Source organism: Balaenoptera ricei, chromosome 17 (genome assembly GCF_028023285.1).
Source record: "Balaenoptera ricei isolate mBalRic1 chromosome 17, mBalRic1.hap2, whole genome shotgun sequence".
NCBI lineage: Eukaryota > Metazoa > Chordata > Mammalia > Artiodactyla > Balaenopteridae > Balaenoptera > Balaenoptera ricei.
Genome location: NC_082655.1, coordinates 8,383,657 through 8,403,527, shown reverse-complemented (window position 1 = coordinate 8,403,527; position 19,871 = coordinate 8,383,657). Strand labels below are relative to the sequence as shown.

Sequence of the window (19,871 nt, the reverse complement as noted above, 5' to 3'; positions counted from 1 at the left end):
CCAGCATTTCCCAGCCCCCAGGCAGTGCATTCCGGGCTCGTCCAGTCTGTGGCAAGAGTTCTCCCCACAACAGCTCCAGGAAGTCCCGGCAAAAGAGGATGAGGCGGACTCCCAGCCACCCGCCCTTCCTAGCTCTCGTCTCCTCCAACCCCGGCAGGAACCGGCTGGCCCAGGACACGCGGCTCCTCGGAACTTACGGTTCATGCCAATGTCGTGGTAGGTGAGGATGACGGGTCGGTTCCCCTTGGGGGTCCCACACAGTGTGACGTGAATGGAGCCATGCAAAGTCTCGATGTCCTGCTCCTGGGGAGAGACAGACAGACGGGCCTGTCATGTGGGACCCGCAGTCACGGTGTGGCTGGAATTACAGCCTGCAGACACCCAGCGCGCGTCTCACTGCGGTTGGAGGAAAGCTCCTAATTTGGTCGTGGGAGCACTGGGCTTCGGGGGGCAGCTCTCTCTGGCCAGAGAAGCCGCTCCGAGAAGCAGAGACGAAAGGGGAAGGGGGACCAAGGAAGCACCCCGCCATCCGTTGAGGTCAGTGGTTGCCAATCTGAAGAAATTGGCTCGAAAATAAATACACCCCAATTTTCAGGTTCCACCCTGAGAGCGGGAAAACTCAGTATCTGCGCTTTGAACGAAAACCCTCTCCCTCCTCCATCCCAGGCTGAGAGATGCTGGGGTATCCAGGCGTCTGCTTTGAAGACCCCTGAAGCATCTCCCAGGTGGCGGTCGTGCTTCTGTGACATGGGAAGAATAATGGAACCTCAGGGGGAAGTGCGAGTGCTTAGTGCCCAGGCCCATCCCCAGCACAGGGGTCCTCCTGGGCCACCTGCCTTATCCCCCCAACAAAATGAGTGCCCTGAACACAGAGCTCCCATCTCCCCAGCCCTCTCTCTCTTCCTCTGAGTGCCTGTTCACTCCTGCCTATACAAACGCTGGAAAAATCCGCAGACGGTGGGGCAATGGTCCAGCCCCCAGGGGGGACCACAGATCATCTGCTGGGCCGAGCCCTGGCCCTGAAGCCACCGTGGGAACAATGGTACATTGTGGGGACCGCATTCTCCATTGTCTCCTCAGCTGACCCACAAGGCGCCCTCTAAAAATAGGCCAGGCTGGGCAATGTCCCCACCGGCCTGGGGCATCAGGGTTCAAATCCAAGCTCTGCCTTCCCCAAGCCCTCTGAGCTCCCGGAGCCCCATCCGTAAGACGGGAGGGAGCTGACCACCCCGGGTTCCTCAGGAGAGGAGATAAGCCTGGTGAGGAATACAGTCCCCGGCGAGATGGGGCTGCTCAGGACGCGGGGGCAGGGGGGTTAATGAGGTGCCTGAGCACCACCTTGGTGGCAAGGTGTGGGACGTCCAGCCCTGGCTGGCACCCAGGATGTGTCTAGCAGCCCCCAGGGGTGGGAATGGGTAACAGATGCTGATCGATCTCTTTGAAGGCCTTAAAATTATAAAGCCGTGGGACCAGAGCTAAATTTGTCCAAGAAGGAAGAGACTGCCTCTGTCCTGTTTACTGTGACATCCTCAGGCCCTGGCACAGCTCAGGATCTGCTGGATAAAGACCTGACACTCGCATGATCATGGTGAACATAGCTTCTCTAGGGAGTCCATTGACCTATTTTGGGTTAAGGCTCCACTCTGCCCCTTTCGGCAAGCTCTCCCCACAGAATTCCCAGGACAGGTGTGAAGTCTCCCAGGATTGGCACGAGCCCCACGGAGCACTAACGCTTCACCCCCACGAGGCACCACAGAAGTGCTGTGACCGTGGCCCGCGGCCTCACACCACTGCAGACTTCAGCCTGTGCCGCAGAAGAGCCATCAGCTGTGGTTATCCTTATTTGGAAGGATAAAGAACCCAGTCTCAGAAGCTGGAAGTGGCCTGGTGTAGGTGTACAGGTGTGGCAAGGTCGCCAAGATACAGGGATAACATTCGCTAAGTGCCCACCAAGAGCCAGGTGAGCTGAGCAAACCCATTTTCCAGATGAAGAAATCGAGGTGACCCCCCACAAGAGCACACAGCTTGTAGTGTGAACCAGGATTACAACCCACGTCTGCTGGGCCCTCATGCGGGTGTTGGCCCCCATCAGCCCTCCTCTGAGTTCTGTGTCCACCTGCCCACACAGGGAGGAGGAGGGAAGGCAAGTGTGACCTTCCCCGTGCCTGAGACCCACTCCTTAAGTCACCCGCGCACACGCACAAGGTTCTCAGCCGGCCCTGGGGCTCTCTCTCCGCTGGCCCAAACCAAGAAGGCTGGGTCTGAGATTGGATGGAGGAATTAAAACTCTCACAGACACGTCCCTTTGTCCTCTGCAGTCCCAAAGGAATATTCTGCCCTTCTGTCTCCGTGGGGATGAATCACCCAGTGTCCTGGAGGGAGGAACCCACCCGTGTCCCCCACGTTCTCCCAAAGAGAGGGCACCGAGGGACCCAGAACTGCATGGCCCACTCCCTGTCCTGAGAGGGGAAAGCCCTGTCTCAGGGCTCCTCAGGGGTCCCCCGTCTGGCTAGAACAGTGGCTGGAAACACTCACAGAACCCCTCCACCATCCAGACCGCCATCCTGGGCTCTTCCAAGTTCAGAGCCAGATCTCAAAAGTCTGGGCTCACAGGGGTCTGATCCAGCCAGGGGCATGCAAGAAAGAGAAGGCCAGGCTGCCTGGATTTTCCTCTCACCTCCTCTGGAAGAATCTAGAAAGCCACTCTCTCAGGGTGCAAAGGGGAGGGCAGTATGACGGCAATAATCATTGCATCTGGCCCTGCTCTGAGGATTTTACATCCGCTCTCCCATTGAATCCACACAACAGCCCCACTGGGTAACAACTGCCCACATTTCACAAATGAGGAGACTGAGGGGAATTAGCTCGAGGTCACACAGCTGGAACAGTGCAGCAGGATCTGAACCCGAGACCGTCCAAGTCCAAAGCCTGTGCTCTTTGCTGTCTCCGTTTTAACACTCTGTGCCAGGTGCCCCGTGAAGAAAGAAAACCTTTAATAGGCAACGTGCACGGTGACTCTCTAAAGAGGGATGCAGGAAGTCAGGTCCCCATGGATGTGACTGTAGATTGCTTTTATCTCCCCAGCGTCTCCAAAACCCAGTAATCCGCGGGGCGGGTGCTGGGATACACTGGTACACAGAAGAGAGAAATAACACGTTCTCCTCCCACCCTCCCCAAATGCACATCTGCCCCCAAACTGCAGGAATGTACAGCAGGTGTGTCTGACTTGGAACAGCCTCGGCACAAACGTCACTTCCTAGGGGTGGCCCTTCCTGCCACCCACTGTACACAGGACACATGGCTCTTGTCCTCTTCCTTGTAGCATCTACCACAATGGCACATATCTGTTTCTTATCCGTCTCCCCAACCTGACTGCAGATTCCCAGGGAGAAAGGCTTGCTCTGCCCTGGAGGAGGTGCTTAGAGATTTACGCAGTCTACACCACCTGTAAGCTGGTAAGTTGTGAAACAGCACCGATGCCTACTGTCTACACTGCCTGTAAGCTGGCAGGTGGTGAAAACAGAACCTACCACTAAGTAGTCCTCAAAGATTTCAGCTCTTCGGCTGCCAATTCTGGCTTGGGAGCTTTGTGAGCTACGGCAGACTTATGTCGGTGGGCCTCCCAGACATTCGTTGTCCTCTTCTTTATGACAAAATTCCCAGCAATGTGCCTGATGAAATTCTCTCCTTCCCCGTCTCCCTTGTAGCGAAGGATGGTCAGAAGATTCAGTTCGGGCCAATGAGATGTCAGCAGAATTTGCTGCAGCTTTGAGGAGAATTCTTTTAAAGACTCAAACTTGGCCTTTTAATTTTTCTTTTTCACCCTTCCACCTGCTTACTACCTGGAACATGGGTGAGATGCCCAGGGATTCAGCAGCCATCTTACAAGCATGAGGACAAAAGCTACATGCTCAAGGTGGCAGAGCAGCAAGCTGAAAGGAGTCTGAGACTGGGTGACATTCACAGCCTGCTGTACTAGGCCTTCTGGGTCAGCGAAAATATCAACCATTTCCTTGTTTAGGGCACTGTTTGTTGGATGATATTAATTCTAACGATACACCCACCATGGGACCTTGGCCAAGTTACCAGACTTCTCTGAGAATTCCTTCCCTCAGCTGTAAACTGAGGTCAGTAACAAACCCTTCTGCTTGTGGAGGTGCTCCCAAGACTTTTAGAAGGGACCGGAAAGTGTTTTGGAAATTGCAGCGTTTCCCTCCATGCTGGCTGTTCCAGATGCCCACCCCAGAGACGATTACTGTGAAGCCACAGGGACCAGTCCCCAGGGTTTAAGTCCACTGGTTGGATGATCTAGGAGAGCTCTGAGACCAGCTGCTGCACCTCCCTCCATAATCCGCCTGTCCAGCAGGCCCTAGGGAGATGCTGAACGCTTTGGACTCTAAGAGGATGACACACTTACCCGGGCTCTAAGTCAGCTGGCGCGCTGGGCCGCCCCTCCCTTCAGTCTAGCAAGCCTTGGTCAAGGCACAGCCTGAGGGCGGAGGGCACCCTTTGGAACAGCAGGCAAAGAAAGCTGATTTAGGCTCATCAGACGTAGCATTAAGTCAAGGCTTGCTGAGGCAAGCAAGGCAAATCATGAGAACACAGGCTCCAGAGAAAATGCCAGGGGCTTGCCCCACCACCAGCTTTATGTGAAATAACCCCTCCCCGTATCTTCCTGGTCCATCGCCTGTGCCCGCAGTGGGGGAGGGGAGGCCTGGCTGAGCCACTGATCTTGTCCTGACCATTCAGTAAGGAGCACATGCATTATGAAGACTGACAGGGGAGGGTACGTGTGTGGAAGGAGCACGATCGTATTTGCATAGAAGGGCAGCCATCCCCTTACCGGACAAACACCATAAGGCCAGGTCTGGCCCCGGTGCTCTCAGGACAGCCATTTCACAGATGGCAAAAGCCAGCCTCCAGGGCTGAAGCCTAGCACCCAAAGGTAACAGCTGCAGGTAACAGAGTTAAGATTCCGGACAGGCCCTTGGGCCTCTGAGTCCTGATCCCTGGCCCACTGGGACACCTAGAAGAGAAGAAGATCTCAAAGAGGTCAAGCTCCCTCCGTTTCTCAGCTTTCTTTAATGTTGTCATCACATCGAGAAACAGAAAAGTTATAGTCAGGAAATGATCTGTAGCGGGGGAAGGGGTGCCAGCCTGGGATTACAGCGGGAAGCTGGAACCCACGTGAGGACGGCGATTCTCCAAGCAAGAAAGAATCAGGAGGAAAGTCTCTCTTGGATTAGGGAAAAGAGGAAGAGTGGAAGCAGGGCCATCCACGGAGCGGAGGGAGGCAAAGGAGGCCTGTATGCTGAGTCTGATGCTGTGTTTATGGCACAATCGTGACACCCTGGGGACAGTGCTACTACCGCCATTTTTACAGAGTAGAAGACTAAGCCCCTAGGAAGTCAGGTGACTAGCCAAGAACGCAGGGCTAGCAGAGGGAAAGCTGATCTGAACCCGCTTCTGTCCACTGTATCTATTTTGCAACACCAGGAGATGGGCGTCTACACTAGGTCAGCCTGATGGCCTGGGTTGGACCGACCTGGGAAGCCCATCGGAGCCCCATCACGGGGATGCTGTCGGGCGAGGTGCTCCGTCCCCTCCACCAGGAGGGCATTCCCAGGAAGCCCACAGAGGAGGGCAGAAGAGGCAAAGCCTCCCTTGGCACTGACCCAGATGCGTGCCACTGCCATCTGTCACTCGGAGTTTGCTCTAAGTCCCCACGGCTTTCTCAGAAGTGAGGCTGGGGGCAGATGGGGATGGGAAATGGTGGGTTGAGGATTTCCAAGCCCCCGAGGTCTGCCCACCTTCAGTCAGGGGGCAGGAAAACAAGAAGCAATCGTGTGCAAAGAAAGAAATTCGTAAAAGGTCACCATTTCCATTTTCCCTGTGAGCTGATCTGCTTCCAAGAGATGGGGAAAAAAAAATCAGCACCCACACAATGGGGATCAGACGTCCCCCTCTGGCTCAGTTCCACCAGACTGGGAGCTCCAGAGCAGGAGCCAGACCCCAGGAGACCCTCCAGCCCACTGCCCCTCCTGCCCCGGCCCCCTCTATCCCCTCCACCAGGAGGCCCTGTGGGTAACATCAGCTCATTGCCCGGAGATCCCTGGTGAGCACACAAACACAGATTCCCATGGAAACCGAATCAAATCAAACCATCCAAATAACTAAAGATCCAGGTGGAAGGAATTAGAAATAGCACCAGGAGAGGAGATTTGGGGCCAAAGGAAGTTACCCAGCCCCTGAGCGGGGAGTGACAAGCAGTGGACTCAACTCTGCTGTCCCCACGCTGCCCTACCCCCACCCCCCAGTTATATGGCCTTTGGCTCCACACTGAGTCAAGTGTTGCCATCTATCTCATCATCGTGTGACAATGGGCAAGTCCCTTAAACCCTCGTCTCTTCAGCACGGTTGGCAACAAAACCTCTTTTAAAGGGTTGTTTTGAGGATTAAATGAGATGATGCAGGAAGAGAGAGCAGCACAGTTTCTGACACACAGCTAACGCTCAAGATACATCAGCTCTTACGACTCCCACAGTTAGTATGTATCTAACAGTCAGATGGACCAAATTTAGGACTATCTCAATAGTACCCTTTGACGAGTTTCTTAACATCCCCAAACTGGTCTCTCATCTGCTAAGGAGAGTATCATTTCCCACCTTGGCAGGGAAGCCCTGAGACAATGGGTGGGCAAGCAAATACCCATTTGCTCCCTTCCCACCTCTTCCCTCACCTCAGTGGCCTTCCACAAAGCTGCCCCACCTGGAGCAGAAGGGGTAGGGCTGGATAATAAAGAATCTGCCAGCTCTGATATTCTTGGATTCTAGAATTCTAGCCAAAGAAAATAAACCAGAACCCAAAATACTCCCACTTTCCCCACTCATCAGATTTGCAAACACAACTGCCTAGTCTGATGCCAGAACCTTCTCTGCAGAGTCAGATCAAACCACTTCCTTCCTGCAGCCCCAGCACCTCAGGCCAGCCGCCCACCCAGCTCCGTGCTCTGAGGGCCCCAGAGCCTCTCCAAGAGGGGACAAAGTAGGGTCTCAAGAGCTGCCCATCCTAAGGTGACGTCAGGCCGGAAGAGATAAGGCCGAGATGCCATCTGCTCTGGTAGCTAAGCTGTCTCCTAAGACAGCAGCTCTGGAGCTGCTTCTCACTGAGGAGCTCTGGGCTAACAGTGCGTATTTTGATTCATGCAAAAAAAAAAAAAAAAAAAAAAAAAATTCTTGACCACTTTGGGAAAGGAAACGAGTCTGCCCGATTTAGCCAAAATGCTGAAGCACCAAATACTCCTCGAAAAATAACATTGGCTGCTTTTGGACACACAGTAAGGCAGCTCAGCCTCCTTAAACTCAACTCCCAAAGCGCTGCCCAGACAGGGCCCTGATTCCATGAGCTGTAAGGACCAACTAAATGAACAGATGAAAGTGGGCTGCCGTTGAGGCATGTCAGTTCTCGGGTCCTTACAGCAGCTCCCCCTCAAGGGCTTGAATATAAACCCACCATAGCACTGTTCAGATTATCTACCTGGCCAGATCTTTTTTGATAGAAATTGCAAAGGTGACCTAGAATCTAACACTGCAGTACATGTCGTGGTTGAGAGAGCTGATCTGGGGCAGAGTTGGGTTCGATGGGGCCCCTGCACAGTCGCTGGCCATGGGAAAGCCTCAGTTTCCTCATCTGTCAAGCAGGCATGAGGGTACAAAGTCCCAAAAGATTCAACAAAAAGCGCCTGGGAAGGCCTGGGCCCTCGCCTGGCTGATCAGAGAAGCTGAAGCCCACAGCAGGCAGGAGACCGTCATTTTGCAGGAGCTCCCGCGTGAATCCAAGGTCAGGGTGTGTGGGCGAGTCCCTGGGCTGGTACGCTCTGCAGCCACCCTTGACCAAGGTGCTGTCAGTCTCTGCTCCCGGCCCTGTGACCCAGAGAACATCAGCCATCATGGTGCACTGCATCTTCTGAAGGACATACTTCAGCGACCCACGCCCACGATTTTAGAGACTGCTGGAAATCTGGAGGAAACCTTCATAGATATCATGAGTCAACCAGATCTAATAGCCAAATCCAAATGAATATAGTTTTATCCAAAGATCTTTTTGGAAACAACCTTGACAAAGTGTCACTCGGCACTCGGATGCAGCCCAAATATTGTGATTCAATTGTAAGATGGATCCTATTAACAGCTTACAGGAAGAATTCATTTCGCCCTTGGAGGACTCAGAATCCAAGCCAGAGGGACCTCTGCACGTGCCAATGCCTCTGCATGGGTGATCGGTCCCTAATCTTCTCCTGTCATATGACTTCACAAATCACTCAGGTCTCAGTCCAATGTCACCTCCTCCAAAAGCCTTTCCCGACCCCTGAACCGAAGACCTGCCCCATCTCCTCACCCTGCACCATCGTCTTCCAAGCCCCGACAGTGGCTGGGGTTGTCACTTTGCTGAATGCTTCATGTGCGTTGCCTCCCCCTTCCAGGGAGTCAGGAGGCTGGGTGCAATCCCAGCCCTACCCCCCTCCCACCCTGTGACCTCAGGCAAGCGACTGGAACTCTCTGCGCTCAGGCTCTCCATCTGTCAGCTGAAGACAGAGTTCGTTGTGAGCAGTAGGAAAGCAAAACCGGGCAACACACTGGGAATGGTGCTGAGCGATTCGTTTAGAACTGCAGCCCCTGGAAAGAGGGCTCACTGACCGTCAGGCTCACTCCAGTATCCCCAGCACCTAAGACAATGCCAGGCACAGAGCAGGCATTGGTTCAAGGAACAAAGGAATGCACAATTGGGAAAATGCATCCACCTCCCAGGACAGCTCTGGGATTCACTGGGAGGGCTCAGCCCAGGCTGGGGCACGATGTTGATGAGTCGTATCCCGCCTCCCCAGCCCCTCGCCGAGGCCAACCTCTGTGGTCTTCAGGTTGCCGCTCTGCTGATGTGGTAGCCCGCCCACCCCAGCCTTGGCCACCTTCAAGTTCGCCTGCGCAGGGCCCAAACCCCTGTTCCCTGCTCTTCCTACTACCCGTGCCCGGAGAAGGGAGTGCATAACAGTGCTTGGCAAACTGTCAAGAGTGACACAAAAGCGAGGAATTACCTTCACAGAGAAGAGATAAACTACGTTTTCCAGGTTTCTTGAATGACCAAAATTTTAGAAATCTACAATAACCATAGGACCCAACAACTCCGCTTCTGGGTACGTACCCAAAAGGACTGAAAGCAGGGTCTTGGACAGATGTTGCACACCTATGATCACAGCAGCACTAGTCATAGCAGCAGAAGGGCGGAAGCAACCCAAGTGTCCACTGGTGGACGAAAGGATAATTAAAACTCGGTCTAGACATATAGAGGAGTACTATTCAGCCTTAAAAAGGAAAGACATTCTGACACAGGCTACAGCGTGGATGAAACTTATCTCACATGACATTAGGTGAAATAAGCCAATCACAAAAGGACGAACACTGTGTGATGCCACTTACATGAGCTACTTAGAGTCATTAAATTCTTAGAAACGGAAAGTAGAATGGTGGTTGCCAGAGGCTGGGGGGAGGGGAATGGGGAATTAGTGTTTCATGGGGACAGAGTTACAGTTTTGCAAGATGGAAAGAGTTCTGGAGGTTGCCAAGGGGAAGGGGGTGGGGGAGGGAGGGACTGGGAGTTTGGGGTTAGTAGATGCAAACTATTATATGTAGAATGGATAAACAACAAGGTCCTACTGTACAGCACAGGGAACTCTATTCAATATCCCGAGATAAACCATAATGGAGAAGAATATAATAAAGGAGTGTATAAACTTGTATAACTGAGTCTCTTTGCTGTGCAGCAGAAATTAATGCAATTTTGTAAATCAACTACACTTCAATAACAAAATTAATTTTAAAATTTTTTTTAAAAAAGAAAGAGTTCTGAGATGGATGGAAGTAATGGTTGCACTATATTATGAATGTACTTCATGCCACTGAAGTGTGGACACTTAAAAATGGTTAGGATGGTAAATTTTATGTTGTATGTGTTTCACCACACACACAAAAAAAAAAAAATTGGAAAAACTTCATGACACAGTTGGTAGACCGGGTGTGTTATTGGACAAATACTGATTGGGAAACATCACATCAGGGCTCCCCTCCGTCACTGTCCTCTCTACACAAGGCTGGAGCGACTTTCCCCATTTCACAGATGAGGAAACTGAGGCTGAAGGGAGGTGAAGCATCTTGCTCTGGGTCAAATAGCCAAGAAAGGGCAAAGCCGGCTCTCGAGTCTGGGTGAATCTGTGGCCTTGACCCTGGGGAGGAGGGACATCACAAGGCTGCTGTGGGAAGACAAAACCACAGAGGTGACAGCTGCTTTGGTGGCGGGAGGACTAAGAACTGACATTTCAGTGACAGAGAAAGTACGTTAGTCTCCCTGCCCGGAGCCCCGCCCAGCCCAGCCCCGAATGATCAGCCAGCCCCTGGGGCTGCCACTCAAGCTTCACAGCCCCCAGAGCCCATCAAACAGCCAGGGCCGCCCCTGCCACACCTGCTGCATCTTTGCAGCTCTACTGCCCTGTCGCTCGTCTCTCCCTGTTCTCACGAGGGTGGGAAACGGTCAGACAGAGGATCAGATGCCATCACCCTCAGCTCCCCGCACCTCACAACCCTGGACAAACGATTCCCCTCTTTCTCTGCCCTTCAGTTTCCCCAGCTGTAAACTGTGGGGTTGGGTGAGCCAAACCTGGGACCCCTGGAGACAACCTATTCACCTCCCACTTTCCCGGAGCACCCCCATGTGCCCAGTGTCCTGTGAGACAAGAGACCAGCGGGCGGAGCTCTGGCCAGGGGACAGGAGAGGCAGAGACCTCGGCCCGTGAACGGCACAGTAAGAGCACGGGCTTCCTTCCCGCTCACACAGACCTGGGTGGGATGTCCAGTCCCAGCCTCCGGCCTCAGTTTCCCCATCTGAACGATGAAGATAACGGTACCTCTGCTTATGCTGTTGTTGAGGAGTTAAATGAGATATTGGCTGGGAAGCCCTTAGCACAGGGCCTGGCTCGCAGGAAGCACCGTTAAACCAGCCTCATCAGGCGTGGGCAGAACGGGAAGCTCTCAGGGCTGGAAGAGGGAAGGCCCGGGGTCTGGTGCCACCTTCCTGTCACTGCAGGGGACCGCAGGCAAGTGACTTCCGAACCCTGACTCTCTTCTTCTTAAACAAGTATAACAAAGAGTAGAACCAGAGGCCATGTCCCATGAGACCAAGTGCTCCTTGAAGACCAAGGTCTGTGTTCTGGGTGCCGATGCAGCCTGTGAAGTGATGGGTTCGGGTCCCCCCATTCTTTGATGGCCTAGAAGGTGCAGGGAGCTGACAGTCTGAGTCACAGTCGGACAAACGAACCGGACACGGTCCGTTGATGGGTGGGGCTGAGTGACTAGCCATTGTCCTGGGGCCTGAGCTACTCATAACCCCCCCTCCTGGCTCAGTCTTAGACCCAGGGAGCCGTCCTACCCATCCCAGGTCCCTCTCTGTTCCTCTGCACAAAGGTGGGCTGAGCCCACCGGGTGGCCTGGCTTCCAGCTCTGCAGACTCAGTCAAGATCACCCCGCTGACCGCCCACCAGCAGTGACCCCAGAGGAGAAAGTGTGCCTGGAGGTCTGACCACGTTTCTTCCCACCCCCGGGGACATGTGCAGGGGGGAGCTGGGGGCTCAGGGGGTTCCCAGACCCCGGAGTCTAAGGGTCACTTCCACATGTCCATCCATGCCTATAACCTGCATTCTTGCAGAGAGTGTGGCCTCTGCTTTCTGAGCAGTAAGCGCCGCTGTGAACAGCACTGGTGTCTGAGTTACGGCCGGGAGAGACAGGGAGGGCACCCTGAAGTCTGGGGGGACCTCCCTGGCTGCATGACCCGGAGGCACCACTCATCTGTAATAAGATGATACCAGAACCCACACCCAGGGCTCTTGCAAAGAGTAAATGAGCACACTTAATTAAATTAAATTAAATTAAATTAAAGGCAGCATGCTTAGAACAGTGCCTGGCACATGGTAAGGGCTCAAAATCAGTCATTCTTACTGTTTTAATAATTTTACAGATGGAGGGTAAGGGAGGCTCAGAAGAGTTGAGTAACTTGTTCAAGGGCACACACCTTGAAAGGGTCAGCTAGAATTAAATCCGGTTGGCCTGGCTCAAAAATGAGGGAAAAAAAAGATGCTTTTGTTCAAGATGCCATGACATCTCAGCTGTGGCCTGACTGTGGCAAGTTTCACCGTCTGGGTGGCTCAGTTTCTTCATTCATAAAATGGGGAGATGGCAGCCCTGATCTGAGTTCATCCACTGCAGATGCACCGAGAGGCTGGGACAGGAGTGACGCCATAAACCCAGGGCTGATGAGTCAGAGAGCTGCTCCCGGGGGGTGAGAGGGCATCTCCAGGCTCAGCTGCTTTTCATCACAAACCCCTGGGGTGGAAATGACCTGTCCCAGCCCAAGCTGTCCCTGCAGCCTGCCCCAGACACCCACTGACAGCGAGGGAGGCGAGAGGGCCCCAGGCTGGAAGGACCTCCCTCGGGCGGGCGGCATCCCTGCCAGCTCACGGAGTCGCCTTCAAGCCAAGCCAGCACCGCTCTTAAGTACATGGCACGTGAAGGCTGCTAACCTTTGCTCAGGCTGCCTGCTCCTGGCTCTGACACAGATGCTGCTAGGAGGCTGTAAAAGCAGGTTTCATGGTCAAATCACACAGGGCACTGTGCGAGCCGTGCAACTGAGGGCCAGGCACGCTTAACCTCTGAGCCTGTTTCCCCAGCTTTAAGAATGGAGACAGCAATCCCGGCTGCATAGCGCTGCTGGGGTTCAGTGGGGTGTCCCCTGCAGAGTTCAGGTGCCACAGGTCTGGATGTCCAGGGCCTGGTGCACAGTGGTGGTGTAATAAGTGTGCTCTGAACAAGTCAATGTTACACAGTAGGATGTGTTGGCCTCAGGGAACAAACAGCCGGACGGAAACCAACACCTCGGACACACCCCATGGGTTCCACGGGCGCGGGTCAGGGTGGTCTCCAGGTACAGCCAGGATGACGCATAAGGGCACCAAGGCCCACACACCTTGAGTGTGCTCTTTGCACGTTCATCTCCCTGATTTCACACCAGCCAACGTTTCCAACCCCTCTCCCTCTTTCCCCTTCCTTCCAAAGACAACGCCAAGATTCCCAGCCTCTGGTGGATGGTGGGCCGATCGTCGAAACACGAGATTCAGGAGGATGAGTGAGCTATTTGGGGGGGAAGCGGGTGAAAGGTACGATGGAGATGCAGGGCTCAGAATGGGCCGGAAGCCGGGGCACCTGTGTGATGTGCAGGCAGAGTTCCAGGTGAGCGCAACGGCCTGCATCTGGTCTGTCTTTGGTCCTGTCTTCTCCAGGAAGCCCACAAGACCCGTATGTGCTCAGGCTTCCAGCTCCAAACCCAGGACCCGGCACAGCATGGGGCCCATGCAGCTCTGGGATAATGAGTCCAGGATTTACAGTTCCTGAGGTTCTGACCCGCCCCTGGACCATGAGAGGCCAACCCACTCTCCCCAAAACTTGTTCTTGGACAGACCTTCAGATGCACCTCCCACCTTGCTCTCATATCAACCTGGAGCAGAGATGGAGCCAGAAAACCACAGAGAAGGCTGGTTTCACTTTCCCAGGCAGAGCCCAGAACATCCAGCCTCTGCTTCCTCCATTCCCTCCCATCGCAGGGTCCCAAGCCCACTCAGTGACTTGCCATTTCCTCCACACATGCCCCACAGCTCTGCCCAGCTCTGCAGGGTTGAAGGGGGCTGGATATCTGTCCTGCTTTCACAGGGCGTAACTGGCTCCTACTCCCTTGGCCAGAACTCAAACGCGCTTCTCTCCGGGGAGAGAAGCTGAGTGTGGGGAATCAGCTGAGGCCACTTCCTTCTCTCCCCTTACCCCTAACATCTGAACACTGATCTAACCAATGGGAGAAAGAGGAAAAGAGAGAAGACAGAGTAGGAAAGGGGGAAGGGAAGCCACGTCTTCTACTTGCCTGAACATCAAACTCTTGCAGGAGGCCAGTGATGGTCTGTGGAAAGACAAGAGAGATCATCAGTTTCATCAGTTTCCCGGGGCAGAGAAATAATGTCAGAACACACGGACCTCTCCATGCCCTGAGTCTGTTATATCTACCCTATGTCCTCTGTGGGGCCTCTCTAATGCCTTACAGAGAGAGACTTTTCATCTCAAAGAATAGCAGTCCAGCAGAAAAGTAGACACAGTAGGTGGATTCCTTTTTGACTACAGCCTTAGTGAAAAAAGATCTGAAGGTCTAAGCTGACAACAAGCTTGAGAGATACAGGACTGTAACTGCCTATTAACTGATCTCTCTGTCTCCACCTATGTGCTACACTTTTAAAGCTCAAACCTGACCATGTTCCTGCCTTTAAATTTCTTCCACGACAGCCCATCATCTAGATTAAAATCCAGTCTCTCATGGGTGGAAGAGGAGAAGAGAGCATTTCCCTCGATCCAACAATTCTGAGTGTCCAGCCCAAATTCCATCTTTCACCAGAGCTGACACTGGCAGGCCAAGCCCAGGAAGACAGGAAAGGGGCCCTTGTCCCCTGGGTAGCAGTGAAAGTACAGCTCAGAGTTGGAGCTGGAGCCACCCTGGGCCAAAGTTTCCAAGAGATGTTGCTGGCATGCTTTCCTCTCAGCTCAGAGATGGAGTTCAAACAAACACCCCCTGAAAGCGGAGGCCCAGCTAGACCCACCACTACCCACCATGAAAGAAAACAGCCCAGCAGAGCAAAAGGCAAAAGAGGTGACGGAAGGGGAAGGAGGACCCCTTGGGACAGCCAGGGGTTGGAAGATAAGATTGTAACAGCCGCCTGCTGAGGGAGATTAAAATAGCTTCACACCCCCTGGGGCTGGGGTTAAGAACATTAGGGAGTTTGATAAATTCAGGTGGAAGCAAATGTGGCCAAAAATACTTCGTGTGTGTGTGTGTGTGTGTGTGTGTGTGTGTGCGTGTGTGTGTTGCTAGGAGGGAGTAGAAAAGCTATTCTGAACAACACTAACCTTCAATATGTTAACAAGAGTGCAGAGGTCATCCAGATTGAGGACAGACATCAGGAAGAACTTCCCAATAGCAAACCTAATTAAAAACGCTTTGCTGAGTCAATCTAAGGAATTGGAAGGTTTATTTCGATCTAAACCTTGAAAGAAAGGGTCAATATCTACTTAGAGACAGACTGACATGTAACCTGGAGTTGATAATCTTTTAGATGTTTGTTTGAGAAGTAAAATTTTCCAAGGGTAGCACTATGCTGCCTAAAATATATAAATGCTGTGTTTAAAAATGCAATTACCCTTGCACTCAGTGATGCCACTTGGGGAGTTTACCTTAGAGCTGCACCTGCATGTGTATGAAATGATGTACATGTAAGATCCAACGAGTGTATGAACATCCTGCAGCCCTGTAGGTAATGGTAACATGGACCCAAGTGTCCACATACAGGGCACTGGTCAAATAAACGTGGTGGAACACTGTGACACCGGAAAGAGAGAAGCAAGTGCTCTATGGACTGATGTTGGAAAGGTCTCCAACATAGGTGGCTAAATAAATAAAGCAAAGCATGGTATACTATTTCATATGGTTTTTCAAAAGGGATAAGAATATGTTGATATGTATTTGTATCACCTAGGGGTTTTTTATTTGTATGTTTGTTTGCTTTTCAATACTGTGTCAAAGATTCAGACAGAAGAGGAAATGGATTTGCAGCATGAATAGTGAATAGTATTATAGTTGGCAAACTATGGCCCTCCCCATTCCTCCACCTTTTTTTTTGTAAATAAAGTTTTATTGGAACACAGCAAGCCCATTTGCTTACATATTGTCTAGGGCTGCTTTCATGCCATAACTGTAAAACTGAGTAGTTACAACAGAGACCATGTGGTCCTGAAAGCCTAAGATATTACCATCTGGACCTTTATAGCAGATGTTTGCAGACCCCTAGCATGGGAATGATCTCAAGCATTCTGCAGCTTTGCCTGGCTTGGCTTCTAGTACTAGCTGTGTCACCTATCCAAATGAACTTGGGAAATTCCCTTCCCAACAAGACCAGTTTCCTTATCTATATAATGGGAAATGGAAAGTTGCCTCTCACCTTCTTAATGAAAAGTCCATGAAATAATGGACCTAAAACAGAGCAGCCACTAGCAGAGTCATAAAGGAATTAAATAAGCCCATTCCAGGGGCAGCTGGCCCGAGCTTGGCTCCATGCCCCACATTTTGTAACCATGTGACCGACCGAAGAGGACAAATTAACCTCCTGGAGACTCAGTTTCCTCTTCTGTAAAATGGGAACAATCAATGAACCTAGTCTCTAATCAACCACAGCCTTATCCTTCCGTTTAGCAGGAGAAAATCCACGAAGTATGACTGGCCCAGAGACAGGCACACAGGACGTGGCTCATGCATGCTAATTATTACTTTCAAAAGCATTTAATTGACCTTAGAGTAACTGTACTTTTGAACCTGAGCTTTACATTTTAAAAAAGCTGTCTCATCACCGGCAGTTATGAGGCTCCGTGAGAACTGGGACATGAACATAGTTCCCTGGTGGCGCAGTGGTTGAGAATCTGCCTGCCAATGCAGGGGACACGGGTTCGAGCCCTGGTCTGGGAGGATCCCATATGCCGCGGAGCAGCTAGGCCCGTGAGCCACAATTGCTGAGCCTGCGCGTCTGGAGCCCGTGCTCCGCAATGAGGGAGGCCGCGATAATGAGAGGCCCGCGCATCGCGATGAAGAGTGGCCCCCACTTGCCGCAACTGGAGAGAGCCCTCACACAGAAACGAGGACCCAACACAGCCATAAATAATAAATAAATAAATTAAAAAAAAAAATACAGTGTCAACTATGTAAATGAAAAGGCTTTTTCACATCCATCCACAGCCGGTCCAGGATGGATCGTGCCAGGCTGGGCTGTAGGGCAGGGGCTTCTGTTTCCAACAGGGAGGCCTTGTAGACCTGAAAGGTTTGGCCAAAAAGATGGTAATAATTGTAGCAGCAAGAGCTCAGGAGCAAAGCTGGTCCCCTTCAGGGCGGACAGGTTTCTAACGGCTCCACATGAATTAACCCACTCTATGCTCACCCTGGCCCCATGACATAAGTCCTAGTGTCACTGTTTTTTAAAGTTGGGGGCCTGGAGCACAAAGAGGTTGAAGGATTTGCCAGTGGCCCCAAAGCTGCAGGGTGTCCCAGGCAGGGTCTGAACCCAGATAGTCTGGTCCCAGTGTATGTGGCCTTAGCCTCTAAACTATGGGGCAGACAGAGTCGATGGACAATGGGCTTCATGCTGCAGGTTCTAGAATCACAGGATGCCAGAGGTGGAGGTGCTTAGAGGAACTCTGGTTCGATGTCCTTACTTCACAGATGAGATCAGTGAGGCGAGGGCAGAAAAGCCAGCAGTGGGCAAGAGGCCTGGCCACAGTGCCTTAGCCCTCGGGAGCCAAGCTGGGACTTGGACTGGTACTGCTTGTCCCTTTGCATTCCGGGACAAGGTGACCTGTGGAAACCAGGAAGCAGTGGACATGTGCGCGTGTGTGCATGTATACACACGTGGCAGTGTACATGCATGCGTGTTCCTAGCGTGCACACACGTATGCCCGTGTACGAGTGGGCACGGGATGGGGTTAGGCAGGGGCATCTCCACTCACCTCCCCTTTCTCCACCAAAGGCTTCACCTCAGCGAGGTCCACGTCCTGCAGCTCCCGAGACATGACCCTGCTGTCACCTGCCTACAAAGGGACAGAGAGTAGGAGGTTAGCGCTTCCTGCTGACAGATGTTTTCGGAAAGGAGCAAATCTGAGGCCAGGGAGCAAGCCTTCTCTTGCACAGCCCAGCAGCTCCTACCTCCTCCCCACCGCCCCATCCCATCCCACTCTCGCCCCTGGGGACCCAGGGGAGTAGATTTCCTAGGATGGGAAACTGAGGCTTACCGACGCGTCTACACTCAAAACCAGGCCCTCACACCCAGTCCAGGACCACCCACCACACCGAGGACGTTTCTCCCTGCATTTTAGCTTGGCTAAAGGAGACCCACATCGCCGAGCCCAAAGTCAGGCAGCCCCAGCTTGACGACCAAAAGGGGACAGAAGGTCACGGAGGCCCGCCACAGGCAGGCGTGGCACTAGCTTCCTCCTCAAACTAGAGGGGCCCCGACAGAGGGGCGGCCACGCAGATGCCCCCGCGTCCACCCCTGTGCAGGGCACCCCTGCTCCTTGCTGCGGGGCAGGGGGCAGGGAACACCTCAAGCCAAGGGGTCTGACACTGAACACTCAGGAGGATTTTGAAAGAAAAAGGACTTTCGAGGCAAAAAGCACTTCACGAGCCAGAGCGGAGGTGGGAGAGCAGGGGTGGGGAGGGCAGGGATGGGGGCAGAGATCGGGGTGGGGCAGAAGAGGTCCTCCTTGGCTCTGACACCCAGGCAAGTGCAGAAGAACCAAAAGAGCTAAGCTGAGCAGAGTTCGGCCGGTGGAAATGCCACCATAATCGACTCCCTGGGGAGCGAGGCTTGGGTGGTGACAGTTACTGAGCACACATCTGGGTGCCTAATCAAGGACCTGGTGGCATAAACGTTTCTTGTTACGGATGAATAGTCAAACTGGGAGAACAAAGCGCCCACCAGTACCGGGGTGAGGCACAAAGAGTCCAGAATGAGGGTTCCGTGCTGCAGGCAGAGGCCGACGAGATGGGGTGAAGAATAAGTGACAGGAGGAGGCCAGGGACCCTCAGGTCACAGACTCAGACCTTCCGAATCGGGTACTTGGTGAAAAGCCGCCTGACCTCGGCCCTCACGCTGCTCCTTTCCAGCATGGGGACCTCGCCCCAAGCTCCCCACAGATGCTAGCGGCCAGAGAGAGAATGCAAGTCTCTGAACTTCCAGCCCGGGGCGCCTCTGAAGATCCAGCTCCCCGAACCCAGAAGAGCCCTCTTTGTGACACACCTCTCAGAGGTCAGCGGGCGACAGAGCCGGGGCCGCCCGGCACCCAGCCCTGCGCCGCTGGTACATGGCATTCCGTGGGCAGATCCCCTGGGACGCTCGGGTCTGGGGCCCCGGCACGATTTTCCCCAGTAGATAACCAGCCCCACAAGAATGCCTTTATGCAGCCTTTGGAGTCCAGGCTCCAGAACATTCTGAAAACAAAGTCGGTTTTATATTTGTGAACATTGCTGGGCAGCTGCCAGCTTGGAAGCAGGAGGCATGAAAAGCCAAGGTCTGTCGGCCTTGCTAACTCAGCGTGTTTGTGGTCCCGAGACCCTGGCCGTGGGACACCTCGCCTACACAGCCCAGGGAGACTTCCAGAAGCCCGGGGCTCTGGCAACACCACCCTTCGTGCTCAGAGGGAAAGGACTTTACATTTCACGGGGGCTCCTTCAGAAGCCAGGGATGAAGTCGGGGTCTCCCGCTACCCCCTGGGCGGGCCCAGGCAGGCCTCCTTCAGCCCCATGTGCGAGCTCCTTAGGACAGGAAGCCTTCCCGGCCCATTCCCTTCCCTACCTGTAGCTCCTAGCATCACGGCCAGGTGCAAAGTCGGGCCTCAACTCGCTTGTTGAATAGATAGATGAACGGCTTTTGTGCAGCTTCAGAGCAATGTTTGTACGTAAATCCACTCTTATGTGATCACTAGACCACAGGAGTGAACCGCTTTGAAAACAGGTCTACATTTATAAGGGCTCATCCCAGGCTGCAGTTCAGCCCGGTGTGCTCAGGTCTCCTTGGCTGCCAGATGCCATGATTCCACTAGAGTGTTGGCCTCCAACTGCCCCCTCATCCTCTTTCAGAACAAGAAAGAGTTCAAGTCCAGCCTTCCTGGTTTCCCAAACATGCTCCCAGAGAAATCTCT

The 19,871-nt window shown here is 53.2% G+C and overlaps 1 protein-coding gene across 2 annotated transcripts in view; it reads right to left on the bottom strand.

The window, feature by feature from the left end:
- NDRG1 (N-myc downstream regulated 1) overlaps nt 1-19,871 on the bottom strand; it is a 55,867-nt gene that overhangs the window by 25,934 nt on the left and 10,062 nt on the right. For both annotated transcript variants that reach the window (XM_059902132.1, XM_059902133.1), the window contains exons 2-4: nt 17,682-17,762; nt 14,011-14,046; nt 198-303 (exon numbers count right to left, since the gene is read on the bottom strand). In XM_059902132.1, the coding sequence (XP_059758115.1) occupies nt 198-303; nt 14,011-14,046; nt 17,682-17,744 (205 nt within the window). In that variant the 5' untranslated portion in view covers nt 17,745-17,762. The remainder of the gene's footprint in view (nt 1-197; nt 304-14,010; nt 14,047-17,681; nt 17,763-19,871) is intronic.